At 41.5% G+C, this 16,491-nt stretch overlaps 1 protein-coding gene across 1 annotated transcript in view; it reads left to right on the plus strand.

The window, feature by feature from the left end:
- The first annotated feature begins 432 nt into the window (after nt 1-432).
- cntnap2b (contactin associated protein 2b) overlaps nt 433-16,491 on the plus strand; it is a 45,749-nt gene continuing 29,690 nt past the window's right edge. The window contains exons 1-4 of the mRNA XM_019348132.2: nt 433-893; nt 13,000-13,110; nt 14,015-14,208; nt 14,785-14,932. Of these exons, the coding sequence (XP_019203677.1) occupies nt 812-893; nt 13,000-13,110; nt 14,015-14,208; nt 14,785-14,932 (535 nt within the window). The 5' untranslated portion in view covers nt 433-811. The remainder of the gene's footprint in view (nt 894-12,999; nt 13,111-14,014; nt 14,209-14,784; nt 14,933-16,491) is intronic.

The following is a 16,491-nucleotide window of genomic DNA, read 5'->3' on the forward strand; positions in this document are numbered from 1 at the left end:
CTTTGTGATTATCATTTCTATGGAAACCTAAAGAATATTTCATTTATTTCTTTGCTCTTTACACGAGCAGGAACACCTTTGTGGTGTGAGCACACTGAGGTCTTTATAAAAACTAGTATGCTGTGGTGTTAACTGGCCTGTTTTTACTGTTAACCATATCTATATATTAATTCAGGCCTTTTGTTTTTGTGTGTATTTAATGTATCTTTTAGTCTGGATTCGTGGTGTGAGTCTGTCGTGGGGGATAATTTCCATGTTTTTATGTTAAAAATAAACTGAAGAAGATGTTTTGTTCCAGGCCTTTCTGTGCTTTGTGTCGCGGCTGCACACCTCTCTCGTGTTTTCCCTCCGGGACCCGTGCGGACCCTTCTGTTACCCCTCTGTCCCCCCTCCTTTCAAAGAACCCTGTATTGTTGTACATATCAGACCGTACCAAGTAATGTGGAGAGTGGGGGTGTATTGATTGCTCCTGCGGTGTATTGATGCTCCTCCATCGCACTGTCTGACCACGCACCTGGAGCTCGAGGCCCGGCCCGCTGCACAGTCGCGTTCCGCTCACAGGCTGGTACCGGAGGGTACCGTTTCAAGTCAGCTGAGTGCCACTGGGCAGACTGCTGGGACAGGAGAGAAAGCAAACACGTACACGACGCAGTGGGCGGACAACCATTGCTCCTGGCTGCTAATAAAGGAAAACCGTGTGTCGGCTGTGTGTCGCTGGAACAACAGACAGCCCAGCGGAGGGAGCGCGGCACGGGATCCCGCCTGCACCTGCTTTGTTGTCTGTGCTCGTCTCGTTCACCGTGCGGATAACATGTTTCATCGGAGCGCTTTGTTACTGCTGCCCGTCTTTTGTAACATCATCAGCAACTCCAGCGCTGCATCCCCAGCATCCCGTAAGTAGGCTATCACGGGCGCGCGCGCGCACGCACACACACTACCGTAGCAACCGAGGGTAATTTGGAAACATTCATTCATATAAAAAATTACGCTCGTACCAATATTTCTGTCTAACGTGTAAAAGAACTGGGCTGCAGTAGAAATAGCAGCTCTGCGTGGAGACACACTCGTGTTTCGGTCCACCGTGGACTTCTAGACAGAATATCAACAACACATCAGAATAATATCATGACAAATGCACACCACCTCTTACTGTGTACTATATCCATGGATGCTCCACAGATGTAGCTAAAAATAGCAGCAGCTGTTCAGTGTGTCTCAGTTCAGCTTGTATTTATTTAGCGCCAGATCACAGCAGCAGTTCTGTTTATGGAGCTGCTAATGCAAAAGGTGAGCCCTGCAGAGCAGTCAGATACAGCCCTGTAATGGGTGGAAAGAAGAACAGCCCTTTAACAGGAAGAGATCTCCAACAGAATGAGGCTGAGGGAAGGGCAGCCATCTGCTGCAGCCGGTGACTGGCTGGGCAGTGATGGGAAACGTAAAAGAGGAGCATAGGGAGACCTCCAAAGAGCACACAGTATAAAGCAGGTAGAACTTAATCACATGTATTAGGGACATATAAACACATATGGAGGGGGGAAGAAAGGCATCATGAATGAACACAGGATAAAAAAGAAAAAGTTGAGAAAACTCTGAATGCCAACATGATCCACTGGCTTTTTCACTTTTGAGGGTTGTTTTTGACTTGTTCTGGTAACATGGAAATTAAGAGTAACTGAATATGAGAGAACTGTGATCTTTTATTGGACTGTGACCAGAGCCCGTATTGATTTTGACACAGAAATTCTGATAACATGACGATAGTTGCTCTGAAGTGGATACATTGAAGAAATTGATGGATGGATCATTTAGTATAAGGTACTGTGAGCAGCATATTTACCGGGGCTCCAGTTCTGCTGGAACTGAAGGGGGCAGCACATGCATACAGTTGTTTTAGGTGGTGGAGAAGAAGAATAAGGACCCAGTATACACACTGAAAACTACAGCTAGACAGCTCTGCTTCAGCTCAGTGATAAGAAGGGCAGAGTTGGGTATGAAAGTTTGTTGCATTCAAAGTCAGTGACCAAAGGTTAACAACGGGCAATATGTAACCAGTGCTATCATGCTTTTTATACTGGGAGAGAAAATGCTTCCAGTTTACCATTGCACCTGAAAGTCTGGCATCTGTTCAAAGAATTACATGTTTGTTTCAATTCAACATCAAACCTCCAGTATTACCCTTCTGTTACTGTGAAATACACACAAGTGTTCTCTGAGGCACTGCCATTGGAGAAATCAAATGTGATTGATGCGATTGTGTTTTATCTGACAGTAACATTAGTCGGCTACAGCAGCCACCCTAACGTGTCAGGCTGTGTCCACACGTGGTCTATCACCAGCATGTCACTGATTTAAAAGAACTTTTTATTCAAGAAGATTATGGTTATGTACCTGGGATAGTCATTTTAATTTGGTATCAAAATGGGAATCACATAATTGTACTGGGACTGTTCCCAACTACTAATTTTCTGGCATTGTGACGTCCCCGCTTTCTAGGCCCTGTCATACTTTACTAAGTACATACAATCATTAACAAAGGTTTGCATCTAGTATGCTTCACAGCAGGACATTCTGTTTTTTGTTTTAAAAAGATAATAAATAAGGGACAGACAAAAAATAGAATAAAATAAATAAGTAAAAGCTGTAGACCCGGGGTGTCAAACTCCAGTCCTCGAGCGCCAGCATCCTGCTTGTTTTTGAGATATCCCTGCCCTACCTGCTGCTGATTACCTGGATCAGGTGTGCTTTGCCAATATGAAGCTACAAGGGCAGGTTGGTTGGAAAACAAGCAGGACAGCGGCCCTTGAGGCCTGGAGTTCGACACCTTTGCTGTAGACAAACCAGAGAAGAGTAGTACTGATCAGTCCAGTCGTGTTACAAAATCCAGAAAGGGAGTCCACGTCCACTCAAACTCTTTTCATTTCCTCTGTACTGAATGGAGGATTTTTTGGGGAGTACAGTATGACGACAGCTCATTAATCCAGTGTTTCTGCCTCGGAGGCTCTGTTGATTTCCAGTTTCTAAGTACACACTTTTTTGCTGCAGTCGATGTAAGCAACACAAAATGTCTCCGACTAGGGTGTAGCCTTAGAGACGCAGCATCTCCAAGTATCCAGATCTTAGGATCAGAGTCCAAATGAAATCCAGACAGCTCTGAGGTCATTGTGATCACAGCGTTTCAGTAAGCCTGGAACTCCAAAGCATATGAACAAGATCCCCAACAGAGATTTTACACGTTTGGCACAGGTCAAAGACACTATCTGTCAGTTTACTCAGTCTGTATGGCGTGTAATATGTTCGGTGGATAATATTAAATTGGATTTGTTTGTGTTGAGTAGTGTCCCCAAAATTCATGGTCCTTAGAGTCTCAGAAAGAAAGCTAGGTGTCAAACGTATTCTCGTATCAAAGGATAATATCACCAAGGGATGCTCTTGGCTTTTAGCAAAATCAAATATATGAAACAGCCTCTGAACTTTATCTGCTGCTTGCCTGTTTTCAACAAACCCTGTTTGGTCTGCATGAATAATTTTAGCAATAACTTTCTCCAGTCGAGATGCTTTCACTTTAGATAAAGATTGAGTCGAGCCTACAGTTACCACACCTCTGTGCATCCTTCCCAAGTTTGGGAAGTAATATTGTTGTTGCAAGCTCTGAAGGTTGAGGAAGTGCCGCCTTTTGTCTCCTCGCTCATGTTTGTGAGAGGGGTTAGGAGTTTTTTGAAAAGGTTTTGAAGTTTTCGACCAGAAATCGGTCCCGGTTTATTGTTTTGTAACGATTTAACAAGAAGAAAAACCTCGTCCTCATGTGTTTATCTGCTGTGCTAATCTTTGGCAGAGGTCATTGAGTTAGAATTGTTTTTATTCCAGTATTGTCATTATCATGGTCAGTCTTATATAAGGCTTGATAATAGTTTTTAAATTCTGAATTTATATCTTTTGGGTTTTCTAAATATCTACCATCGTCTGTTTTAATACTGTGGATCTGCCAGGCCAGTAGTTTGCCAGTCTTATTCATAATAATGAACAAATTATTCTGCTTGTTTAATTCTCGAGTGATCAGTTTCCAAGGTCATTATGTTGTTTTCTAATTGAAAAGGCTGTTCTCTTCTATGTTCGTCTTTATACGAGACATATGAAATAATGTGACCTCTCATATAAGCTTTAAGTGATTCTCATATGTTTCAATGTGAGGAGGTGTTTAGGTTCACCTCCAGATACATGTCTATTTTAGTATTCATACAAGTAATAATTTCGAGGTCTTTTATCAAATATCCTCTAAATCTCCACCCAGAAGGAGGAGAAAGAGGCTCAGGTTGGTAAAGCTTCAATTCCATTTTTATAGGACTGTGATCTGAAATTGTAGAGGAGTGCCTGTGAGGCCAAAGACATGTCAGTTCTTCAGTAAGTATTAGGAACAGTTGAATAAAATGAATATTCTTTGCTGAACATCACTTAGGCCCAATTCTCTCGGGCCCCGAGTTTGAGATATTGCCGCCTTGGAAAGCAAACTAGTTTTCCATGGAGCGATCCATTGACGGGTTTAAAACTAGGTTGTAATCGCCGCCCAAAAGACTTTGGACTTTGACTGCTGCATTAAATTATTAAAAAATTGGGTCATCTAAATTTGGGCCATACAGGGATACCAGTACTATTCTGTTCATGTCTGTTACACAGTCTATGAAAATGAACCTGCCATGTTTGTCTATCTCTGTTGAACTTAATCGAAATCTATGGTTTTTATTAATAAGCCACACCTCTAGCTTTGGACGAGAATGACGAATAAAAAACATGACCAACCCAGTCTCTGCACTATTTTAAATGTTCTATGTTAGTGAGGTGGGTTTTTTATTTTTTAACATATGTTAATGCTTTCTTCTTTTTGATGGGGAAGTTAATCCCTCTCAATCAAACACAGTCTAACTGTCCAGTCCTGTTCATTTTACACATTGTAAATGAATCTTTCCCTGGTTAGGAAAGCAGCTCAGAGTATAACTAAACCCCCGACTTTTGCCAGATGTTTACAATTTGCAGCACTTACAGAGTCAAACATGGTACAGAGAGAGCGCCCCAAAAGGTCCTTCAAAGTGGAAAAAAAAGAAAGAAAAAAAAGAAAAAACCCATCCTATAATCTCCCCATGACAAAAAACCCAGGAAGGTAAAACTCCATCTCTAAACTTACGAGCGCCTCAGTGTTCAGAAGTACCGTCACAGCTTCATAAAGGAACAACCGAACCAATTCACAGAAAATAGTAGTAAAAAGTAGCATGCATGATAACCAGTTGTTGCATATACAGGGAGTGCAGAATTATTAGGCAAATGAGTATTTTGTCCACATCATCCTCTTCATGCATGTTGTCTTACTCCAAGCTGTATAGGCTCGAAAGCCTACTACCAATTAAGCATATTAGGTGATGTGCATCTCTGTAATGAGAAGGGGTGTGGTCTAATGACATCAACACCCTATATCAGGTGTGCATAATTATTAGCCAACTTCCTTTCCTTTGGCAAAATGGGTCAAAAGAAGGACTTGACAGGCTCAGAAAAGTCAAAAATAGTGAGATATCTTGCAGAGGGATGCAGCAGTCTTAAAATTGCAAAGCTTCTGAAGCGTGATCATCGAACAATCAAGCGTTTCATTCAAAATAGTCAACAGGGTCGCAAGAAGCGTGTGGAAAAACCAAGGCGCAAAATAACTGCCCATGAACTGAGAAAAGTCAAGCGTGCAGCTGCCAAGATGCCACTTGCCACCAGTTTGGCCATATTTCAGAGCTGCAACATCACTGGAGTGCCCAAAAGCACAAGGTGTGCAATACTCAGAGACATGGCCAAGGTAAGAAAGGCTGAAAGACGACCACCACTGAACAAGACACACAAGCTGAAACGTCAAGACTGGGCCAAGAAATATCTCAAGACTGATTTTTCTAAGGTTTTATGGACTGATGAAATGAGAGTGAGTCTTGATGGGCCAGATGGATGGGCCCGTGGCTGGATTGGTAAAGGGCAGAGAGCTCCAGTCCCACTCAGACGCCAGCAAGGTGGAGGTGGAGTACTGGTTTGGGCTGGTATCATCAAAGATGAGCTTGTGGGGCCTTTTCGGGTTGAGGATGGAGTCAAGCTCAACTCCCAGTCCTACTGCCAGTTTCTGGAAGACACCTTCTTCAAGCAGTGGTACAGGAAGAAGTCTGCATCCTTCAAGAAAAACATGATTTTCATGCAGGACAATGCTCCATCACACGCGTCCAAGTACTCCACAGCGTGGCTGGCAAGAAAGGGTATAAAAGAAGAAAAACTAATGACATGGCCTCCTTGTTCACCTGATCTGAACCCCATTGAGAACCTGTGGTCCATCATCAAATGTGAGATTTACAAGGAGGGAAAACAGTACACCTCTCTGAACAGTGTCTGGGAGGCTGTGGTTGCTGCTGCACGCAATGTTGATGGTGAACAGATCAAAACACTGACAGGATCCATGGATGGCAGGCTTTTGAGTGTCCTTGCAAAGAAAGGTGGCTATATTGGTTGCTGATTTGTTTTTGTTTTGTTTTTGAATGTCAGAAATGTATATTTGTGAATGTGGAGATGTTATATTGGTTTCACTGGTAAAAATAAATCATTGAAATGGGTATATATTTGTTTTTTGTTACGTTGCCTAATAATTATGCACAGTAATAGTCACCTGCACACACAGATATCCCCCTAAAATAGCTAAAACTAGAAACAAACTAAAAACTACTTCCAAAAACATTCAGCTTTGATATTGATGAGTTTTTTGGGTTCATTGAGAACATGGTTGTTGTTCAATAATAAAATTATTCCTCAAAAATACAACTTGCCTAATAATTCTGCACTCCCTGTAACACAACAGTGTTTAGACATTTAAGACACAGCTGATAGTTACTCATTTTAACGTTTACGTCATAATGTGTAACAGTGGTTCACTGTTTACAGCTGTTTACAGTAGGCCTCTTTGACACTGCACAGGAAAGTTTCCACCTCAGATGGAGTAGAAAAAATGTAATGTCAGATCCACAGTTTGGTAGGATAGGTGCTGGTGTACTCAAGGTTCTTCTCTCAAAGTTTTTTCTTCACCTTGTTGAAAGCGATCATGTCGATGCTGTAGTCCAGATAAAAGGAGACTCGATTAGTATCCAGGTATACAGTCCCTTTGTCTCTGGCCAAGCGGAGCACTTTGTCCTTATCCCTGTAGTTGAGAAACTTAACAAGGATAGGCTGGACCCCATCCGCCGCTCTTCCCAAGCAGTGTGCTCTCTCTATGGTGACCGTTGCTGGGAAGTATTCCTCCCCAAAAATCCTGGGGATGATGTAGCCAAATCCATCATCACCCTCAGACTTCTCCGGGATATTAACAACCGTCACATTAGCTCTCCTGCTCCAGTTTTCTGGCTGTCTGCTTTCTCTTTTAGAAGAGCCATCTCCTTCTCTGTGCGATGGCCAGGTTGTCTTCATTAGCTCCATTGTGTCTGCTTTGCAAAGAACTGAAATGGTGTTAGCACTATAATACAGCTGTTTCTGTCCTGGATGCATTTTCTACTTTACTCGCGCTTTTGCCTTTTTGTCCAATAAAAATAAAAGTAACGGCCACATCCATGCTGCAGACTGCAGACTATTTTCCACCACCATGAACTAAAATCATCTGATTGTTGTGCAAGTGCAGCTGGAACTGGTGAGTAGAATCGATCGGCCACCAGACTAATGAGTCCGAGGAACTGAATTATTCAGTTGAATTCAGTTTTATCTATATAGCACCTAATCACAACAGTCGCCTCGAGGTGTTTAACGCTTGGGAACTGGTTCTCTACAAGAGTGCGCTCAGCTTGCTACCAGCTGGTTGTATTTTGGTTGGTAACATGTTACTCTGTTTGGTATTTGTATAAATCAGGACGTTCGCTGAGTGCAGCTGTAATAGTTAAATGTGAATTTATGTCTAAGCAGACAGCAACACACGATGTTTGATGACTTATCACAGTTTATTGGTGTTTTATCAGAAACTGATTGACTGTAATTGCCAACTTTAGCCCAGTTAATCACAAACTTAAAGCAGAAATAGCAGCTTGACTCTGTATTATGGCAACATTATGTTGGATTTTAGTGACAGTGTTTCTGTGATTGACAGTCTGATTTTGCAGCAAGAAAAATAACAAGTTTAACTTAGAGGACGTAATCTGAGTACGCAGTACTGAGTGTATTGAAAATGTAAAGAATCACAATAATATTGTCTGGTGATAACACAGTATCGTGGGGTGTTTGGTGATTCTGACCTCTAATATGTGTCTTTGCACGTACATGCATTCCTAAATAAATGTTTGTATCTGTTTTTCATTTGTGGAGCTAGTGAAACAGCCAGACTGTTTCAGCCTTCATAATCATGTCAAAATAAATGTGCTGACGGCCTTTCAGCAAATATCTTTGTTCCTTTTTTGGCTAATTTTCCCTACATGTTATTTTTAAAACTGTGTTTTAGGTCATTGCTGAGGTTGCTGGGTTTTCCTGTCTATGCTTAAATAACTTTTTAAGTTGATGCAATTAGTTTTGTTTCAATTTAAAAAAAAGTCAGCTGAGTCAACATTTTTGACCTTGTCAGCCATGATTGGAGCATCGACTGGCATCACTTCACAACAGCAGGTTAAAAATTATATGGTCAAAAGTTGGTGAAGAATATTTGATCTAAAGTTAACCAAATGTTTGTCTTGATGATGTCGGTTGACAAATGGTGCTGATTCAAAGGGAAATGGCCCCAGTACAGTTTTCTGGTTTCATTCTTTATCCCTCATGTAAAACTACAACAAAGCAGCAGTTTTGGTTTAGACTTTAGTTCAGTGCAGAAACAGAAAAAACATCAGAAATCATTCACAGTTTTTGGCATTTGCATGTTGAAAATGATGATGAAAGAATATTAAGAAGAAAAGCAGGGATGGATGGAGGTTGCTCAGTGGTCGGGTGAACAGCAGGCTGGTCAGCTTCCAGAAGCAGCAGCACTGTCATCACACGGGAAACTAAATTAGATCCTAGTTCAACCAGAAACTCTGCACCACTCTGTTTATTATTCGACGTGATTAAAAAAGCAGTTAGACTGGATTTTTAGGAATATCATCATTGTGGTTTTGCAGCAGGAGCTCAGAAGTACTGAGTACTGTTGTCAGAAAGATCAGGTGCAGGTGGAGAGGCTGATATTAGGTCGGCTGCTGACGACGTCGTGTTTGTTCCTTTATGCTGCTTAATGCATGCAAGGCTTGTTGTTTTGTAATGCATATGAGGAAGCTCATCACTATGCTCAGCACCTGTCTCTCTCTTTCTCACACACACACACACACACACACACACACACACACCAGGAACAGTTCAGAGCTGTGTGTGTGTGTGTTACATAATTTCCTGTGGGATTGATAAAGTGTTTTTTGGTGATTTTGACTGGGTAAGAGTAATGTGTGAGCTTCGGCCACTGTACACGGTGGGCCATTTATATGGATACACTAGAGCTGGGTGATATATCGAGTTTTTTTAAAATATCGATATATTTTTATACGAGATATAAGATGTGACAATATCCTTTATATCGATATAGTCTATGTTATGTTATAATTATAGTTGCGGAGCCGCAAGTTTGCCTCTCTTTCGTCCACTTTTGTCTTTACGCAACGTTACTCGACCTCGCCTCTCCTTCACTGAACACAACTCCCCCTCCTCCCCCATCACTTCACCTGCAGGCAGCGACAAGATGGACACGGCAAATCTCCGTTAATGAGTTACTGCGCATCGCCCCGTGCGTGGGGCTGGACCGCGTCAACGTGTTAACGAGCTAACTACGCTAACGAGCTAGCCACGCTAACGCCATGCACGGCCTGAAATCCTTTCATTTTCTCAAAAGTTGACTGCTCGCCTTTTGTATGAATTCTGGTTGTGCTTGATGACCGCGAACCGATTTTATGTGATACACGGCGCTCAGCAATCTGTCAAAAAATGTTTTAGTTCGACTTTGCTAAGCTACGGAGCTGCACCGCTTGATGGATTGTCGGAGCATTACGGCTACCGAGGAGCCTCGCGGAGTAATACGTACTGTGCTTCAACGTAATATTACCGTACTGTGTGTGTATAAGGACCATAAATGGCTCCTGTTCAGAGACATGGTTACGAAGCGGATTTCAAACTCCAGGCTGTCAGTCACGCAGTAGAAGTTGGGAACAGAGCAGCTGTGAAATCTGTCTTTGTTATTATGCTCAGCGTCTGTTAGTTTACATTTTGACTGCACAATTGTGAGCTCTTTGTTATGCACAAAACAACATAGTTTTCTTTTATTTATAGAGCATCATTATTTAATAAATGCTCATAATTTATTTTTGAGTAGTTTTTTTCATGTACATCTATGCTGTATGTTAATAAAAGTGCCTGTGTGACATCTGGGACACAGCTTTGACTAAGAACTCTCTTTTTGTTCTTACTTTATGGCTTTAAAAAAATATCGAGATATATATCGTATATCGCCATCCAGCTAAAAAATATCGAGATATGAATTTTGGGTCATATCGCCCAGCTCTAGGATACACCACAATAACATGGGGATGGTTGGTGATATTAAAGTCCTGTTTGTGGCACATTAGTATATGTGAGGGGGCAAACTCCTCAAGATGGGTGGTGACCATGGTGGCCATTTAGAAGTCGGCCATCTTGGATACAACTTTTGTTTTTTCAATAGGAAGAGGGCCATGTGACACATCAAACCTATTGGTAATGTCACAAGAAAAACAATGGTGTGCTTGGTTTCAACGTAACTTTATTCCGTCATGAGTTATTTACAAGTTTCTTACCACTTATAACATGTGTTCAATGTGCTGCCCATTGTGTTGGATTGTCAGTGCAACCCTCTTCTCCCACTCTTCACACACTGATAGCAACACCGCAGGAGAAATGCCAGCACAGGCATCCAGTATCCGTAGTTTCAGGTGCTGCACATCTCGTATCTTCACACCATAGACAATTGCCTTCAGATGACCCCAAAGATAAAAGTCTAAGGGGGTCAGATCGGGAGACCTTGGGGGCCATTCAACTGGCCCACGACGACCAATCCACTTTCCAGGAAACTGTTCATCTAGGAATGCTGGGACCTGGCACCCATAATGTGGTGGTGCACCATCTTGCTGGAAAAACTCAGGGAACGTGCCAGCTTCAGTGCATAAAGAGGGAAACACATCATCATGTAGCAATTTCAGATATCCAGTGGCCTTGAGGTTTCCATTGATGAAGAATGGACCCACTATCGTTGTGCCCCATATACCACACCAAACCATCACTTTTGTTGTTCCAACAGTCTTAGAGGGATCCATCCAATGTGGGTTAGTGTCAGACCAATAGCGGTGGTTTTGTTTGTTAACTTCACCATTCACATAAAAGTTTGCCTCATCACTGAACAAAATCTTCTGCGTGAACTGAGGGTCCTGTTCCAAGTTTTGTTTTGCCCATTCTGCAAATTCTGTGCGCCGATCTGGGTCATCCTCGTTGAGATGCTGCAGTAGCCGGAGTTTGTAAGGGCGCCATTTGTGAGTAGCTAATATCCGCCGAAGGGATGTTCGACTAATGCCACTCTCCAGTGACATGCGGCGAGTGCTACGCTGTGGGCTCTTGCTGAATGAAGCTAGGACAGCCACTGATGTTTCTTCATTAGTGACAGTTTTCTTGCGTCCACATTTTGGCAAATCCAACACTGAACCAGTTTCACAAAACTTAGCAAGCAGTTTGCTGACTGTAGCATGGGAGATGGGTGGTCTCGTAGGGTGTCTTGCACTGAAATCTGCTGCAATGACCCGGTTACTGCGTTCACCAGATATCAACACGATTTCGATCCGCTCCTCACATGTTAACCTCTTCGACATGTCAATGGCTGTGAACAAAGAGAAACTTGTAAATAACTCATGAAAGAATAAAGTTACGTTGAAACCAAGCACACCATTGTTTTTCTTGTGACATTACCAATAAGTCTGATGTGTCACATGGCCCTCTTCCTATTGAAAAAACAAAAGTTGTATCCAAGATGGCCGACTTCTAAATGGCCACCATGGTCACCACCCATCTTGAGGAGTTTGCCCCCTCACATATACTAATGTGCCACAAACAGGACTTTAATATCACCAACCATTCCCATGTTATTACGGTGTATCCATATAAATGGCCCACCCTGTATTTCAGACACATATGTTATACATCAGATATATTACTGTGCTGAGTATTCTGGTCTTTTCCTCTCATAGCAGTCAGTGTGTAGTTCATCAAATGTTATCACCGGACTCTAAACACATCAAACAGATAATCTCAGACGCAGTCAGTAACATCTTTTTGTTGTTACCGTGTCATCACACCCAGTTTCATCAGTTTCCATCAAAATGTTCACAGAACTGAGATCAGCAGCATCAGCCTCACACTTCTCCTAACCTCCCAGTGTCAGTTATATAGATGAGTTAATGTTGTTGGCGATGTCATGTTAACCTTGGCTACAGTTATCCCAGTATTTTAAAAATGTTCAGTCAGCTTTCAGTTGTTTGATAAACATTTGGACCAGAACATTCGTTTTTTGTACAAGTGGAACAAAATGTCCAAATGATGGATTTTGGTGTTTTACTACAGTTTGTTTGTATGAAGACACATCAATCAGTTGTCATTAGAGTGTAAAATAATGTCCTCAAAGCCAACTTTGGTATCGACATGAAGAGCGGATTATGTTTAGTTATCAACATTTACATTGTTAATCCAACTCCCTGAAAGCTCACGTCACCATCACTGGACATGTTCAACAAAACTAACAGATGTCAGTCAGTCACACAGCTGTGGGAAGCTATTTTTGCTTTGAACTAAATTCAGCAGCTAATGTTCTCACAGTCAGATTGTGACATGCTGATATGGTGAGGATGCGATGTAGAAGTACAGCACACTGTAAAACGTTGACCTGCTGGTAGCATTAAAGGAAACATGTGTGGGCTTCTGTTTCTGCTTCAGGGAAGTGTGAGGACAGCTTGGCCACTCCTCTTCCATACAGCTCCTTCACCAGTTCGTCACTGTACAGCCGAGGAAATGGAGCTGGTTATGCCAAACTCACCCGGAAACAAGGTATGCGTCGGGAATATTGTGGATGATGGTGTTTGTATTTCTGGGTATGCGGAGGGGTTAATATTAAAAAAGTTTCTGGGTCCATTCATGGCTGCATTTTTATAGCTTTGGTATTAAATGCTGGCTTCTGTTAAGGCTATAGCTCACAATGCGAATATGTATTAGTTGTATAATTATGTCAAAGAAGAAACTGGTTTGTAGAGTCCTGCTGAAATGCAGTCCTGTACCCTCAGCTGAACATGTTTATTTAACTTTGACTTGGACTCAGGCTGAAACATCCAACATCACCATAAAGTGTTGATCTTGTCATAAACTAACATTGAACACTGAACTAGCAGTTCTAATGCTCAGTAACTTCTCATGAAGGTATGAGCTCGACCTTTTTCTTTTTAATATCACTGTAAATATACTAAACTATGATTTGTGGATTTACTGGCTCCCATGTGAAGTTTTACCTTATCTGACTATAAACATCTGGCTGCTTCTAGAGCATATGTAAATGATAAAAGTATAAAATAATAATGACCAATTGACTATTTAATTTAAGAGATGATCCAGATTAGATATAAATGAGAATTTATATATTTGTTAAACTTTAGGCTGTAAATACATCATCTGTGAGCATTTTAAGAGTTATTTTGGTGAAAAGCAAATTTTTTCACTGTTTTTAAAAATCAGATTTGGCATGTGAGTTCATGTGTGCAGTTTTTTTGCCTTGGTGACTATTGAAATTAAAGTTAGTGTGGGCAAAGCCTCAAAATAATTATCCAGACAAAGTAGTGCAGATGTGCTTCTATAGGACACTGAAGATGATTAGGCTCAAAATGTAGTTTTTTCTTGATCTGCTCACTTTTTTCTCTGACATCTTTAACCCTTCCCAAACTTACAACATCCCCAAATCTAGGTTCTGGAGGGTGGTCCCCATTGGATACAGACCGTTACCCGTGGCTACAAGTAGACCTTGGTTCTAAGAAGCAGGTGCTTGCCATAGCAACACAGGGTTGCTATAGTAGCTCGGATTGGACCACAAAGTATCGGCTACTTTACAGTGACACACAGAAAAACTGGAGACCTTATCTACAGGATGGAAACTTTTGGGTAAGGAAATCAGTCTGACCAACTTATCGACACAAATATCATTTCAAGTCGACGCTGATGGGAAGGTAAAATATTACATCTGTCAGGGTTTAGGAAGACTAAACCCTGACAGATGTAATATTTTAAATTTAGATCTGTGGCACGGTGTTATTACTGAAACTATTACTCCTCTTCCTTCAAGTCTTCTTCTTTTACTCCTCGTTCTCACACTGTAACATAGGCCTGTGTGTAATGTTGCAGTGTGAGTCAGTGACAGTTTCAGAGGTCTGGACCCGTGAGGTGTGTTTGTATTTGCTCAGTTTATCACTAGATCCCTAGAGTCACAACTATTTATGGATTAATGGTGGGTACAGTGTTATTATCAGGTGCAAACTGGGACAAAACCTGCGATTTCATTTGAACTCAGTTTTTTTTAAATATAACACCAAATCACATCAACAGTCGCCTGAAGGTGCTTTTCCCTTTCACTTTTCTAATTAACCAAAAAAATAAATAAATTGTGGTTTAATGTTATTTGATTCATTTTTAAAACAAAAAATGCATTTTCTCTTTTTTAAAACATTTATGTTGTTTCAGACATTTGAAGGGAATGTAAACAGCGAGGGTGTAGTTCGCCATGAGCTGCAGTATGCCATCCTGGCCCGCTACATCCGTTTCATCCCAGTGGACTGGAGCAGGGAGGGTCGCATCGGGGTGCGCCTGGAGCTGTATGGCTGCTCATACTGTGAGTGCAAGCTGAAGAATACCTGAATGAAACACCATGCATATGATGTGGATGAGTGGATGTAGATACAGTCAGTGACCTGTGGACACCTGGCCTGTGTCTGGCCTGCTTCTCACTGACTGTGAATTAGAAGAGGCTCCTGTGGCTACACTACAGGATAGGCAGTTCTTGAAAACTGGAAAGTACAGTTCATCATTTGTTGGACAAATATACATTTCTTGTAGTTGTGCCTCTGTACACCACTACAGTCGATTTAAAACCCAATGAGGATGAAAATCCTTTGCAGGAGTCAATGACTGCCTGAAGTCTGGAACCCATGGGCATCACCGTGGACCAAAGATGTTTCAGTGTTGCTGACCAGTGCACCAGATAGTTTAACTATTTTGATTTTTTGCGCTGCACACAAAGGCTAAATTAAACAGTACGTTTGGTACCAAAATAGACAACATAGACAATTCAATGAAACACGGTAAGATTAACAGGTAGTTTAAGAAAAAAACCTCAACAGAAAGCTTGTTTAAACAGAAAAGTTTTTACTGCTTTTTAAAAGAATCCAGAGTAAACCAAACGTAGTTGTGGTGGTGGACTGTCCTCTTTCCTCTTCAGTCGTGTTCGGGGAACAACCAACAAACTCTGTGAGCGCAGACAACGAGCAGCAGCGTGTTTTGTAAGAAGCTGGGATGAAAAATCTGGGACCATGTAGTGCTCTGTATGTTAAAACAAGAATTTGTAAACTAATTCTAAAATCTATTGGGAGCCAATGTAAAGAATATAAAATAGGAGTAATGAGAGTTTGCTGTCAGTAGTCTGGCTGCAGCATTTGGCTTGGAGGCAGAAAGAGACGATTCGGCCAAGCTGGTAAACAGATTTTACATGTGAGTCAAGGCCCAGAGAAGAATCCAATATTATTTCGAATGTTTGGCTCAGCAGGAGGACAGAAAGAAGCAAGAACCTGACTGATTTTAGAATGTAGTTCAGGAGGAGCTATGATCATGGTCTAATTGCTATGAAAAAACATAATGTCACAAGTACAGATATGTGATTTAAAAACATGAGGACTTTACATGTTAGCTTTAACCTTCCAGTTTATGAAACAGCAGTCCTTCCCTTTAAATCTAAGCTCTCTTCTTCCTCTCCTCTCTTGTCTTTCTCATCTTTCTCCATCTCTGAGTGAAGTTCGCTCTCTTCCTTTTCTTTCCATGTGAGATACAACAGTTGGACTTTCAGCTGCAAACTGTTGTCCTAACTGCAGATTGTAGATAGTTAAGTTTATGATTTTTTTTTTTTTAGATTTCTCAGTCATGCAAGTGTAGCTGAGAGTAAGTTGATGTAAGAGGCTTTGCTATTCAGATCAGCTTCTCAGGCCACGAATGATGATTGCATGGTGCTGGCACATTACGCTCAGCTGCACTCGGTCTGTGCAGTAACAGGTTCTGTGACATACAACAAGCTCACACTACAAGCAGAAAATCATCTCTGTGCAAACAAGAAGTTGCACTTGGTGGAAAGTGTCCGCAGTACATTTGTTAAGGTGAGATTTAGACTGTGCAGGAAAAGAT

This window comes from Oreochromis niloticus, linkage group LG18, assembly GCF_001858045.2.
Source record: "Oreochromis niloticus isolate F11D_XX linkage group LG18, O_niloticus_UMD_NMBU, whole genome shotgun sequence".
In the NCBI taxonomy this organism is placed as follows: domain Eukaryota; kingdom Metazoa; phylum Chordata; class Actinopteri; order Cichliformes; family Cichlidae; genus Oreochromis; species Oreochromis niloticus.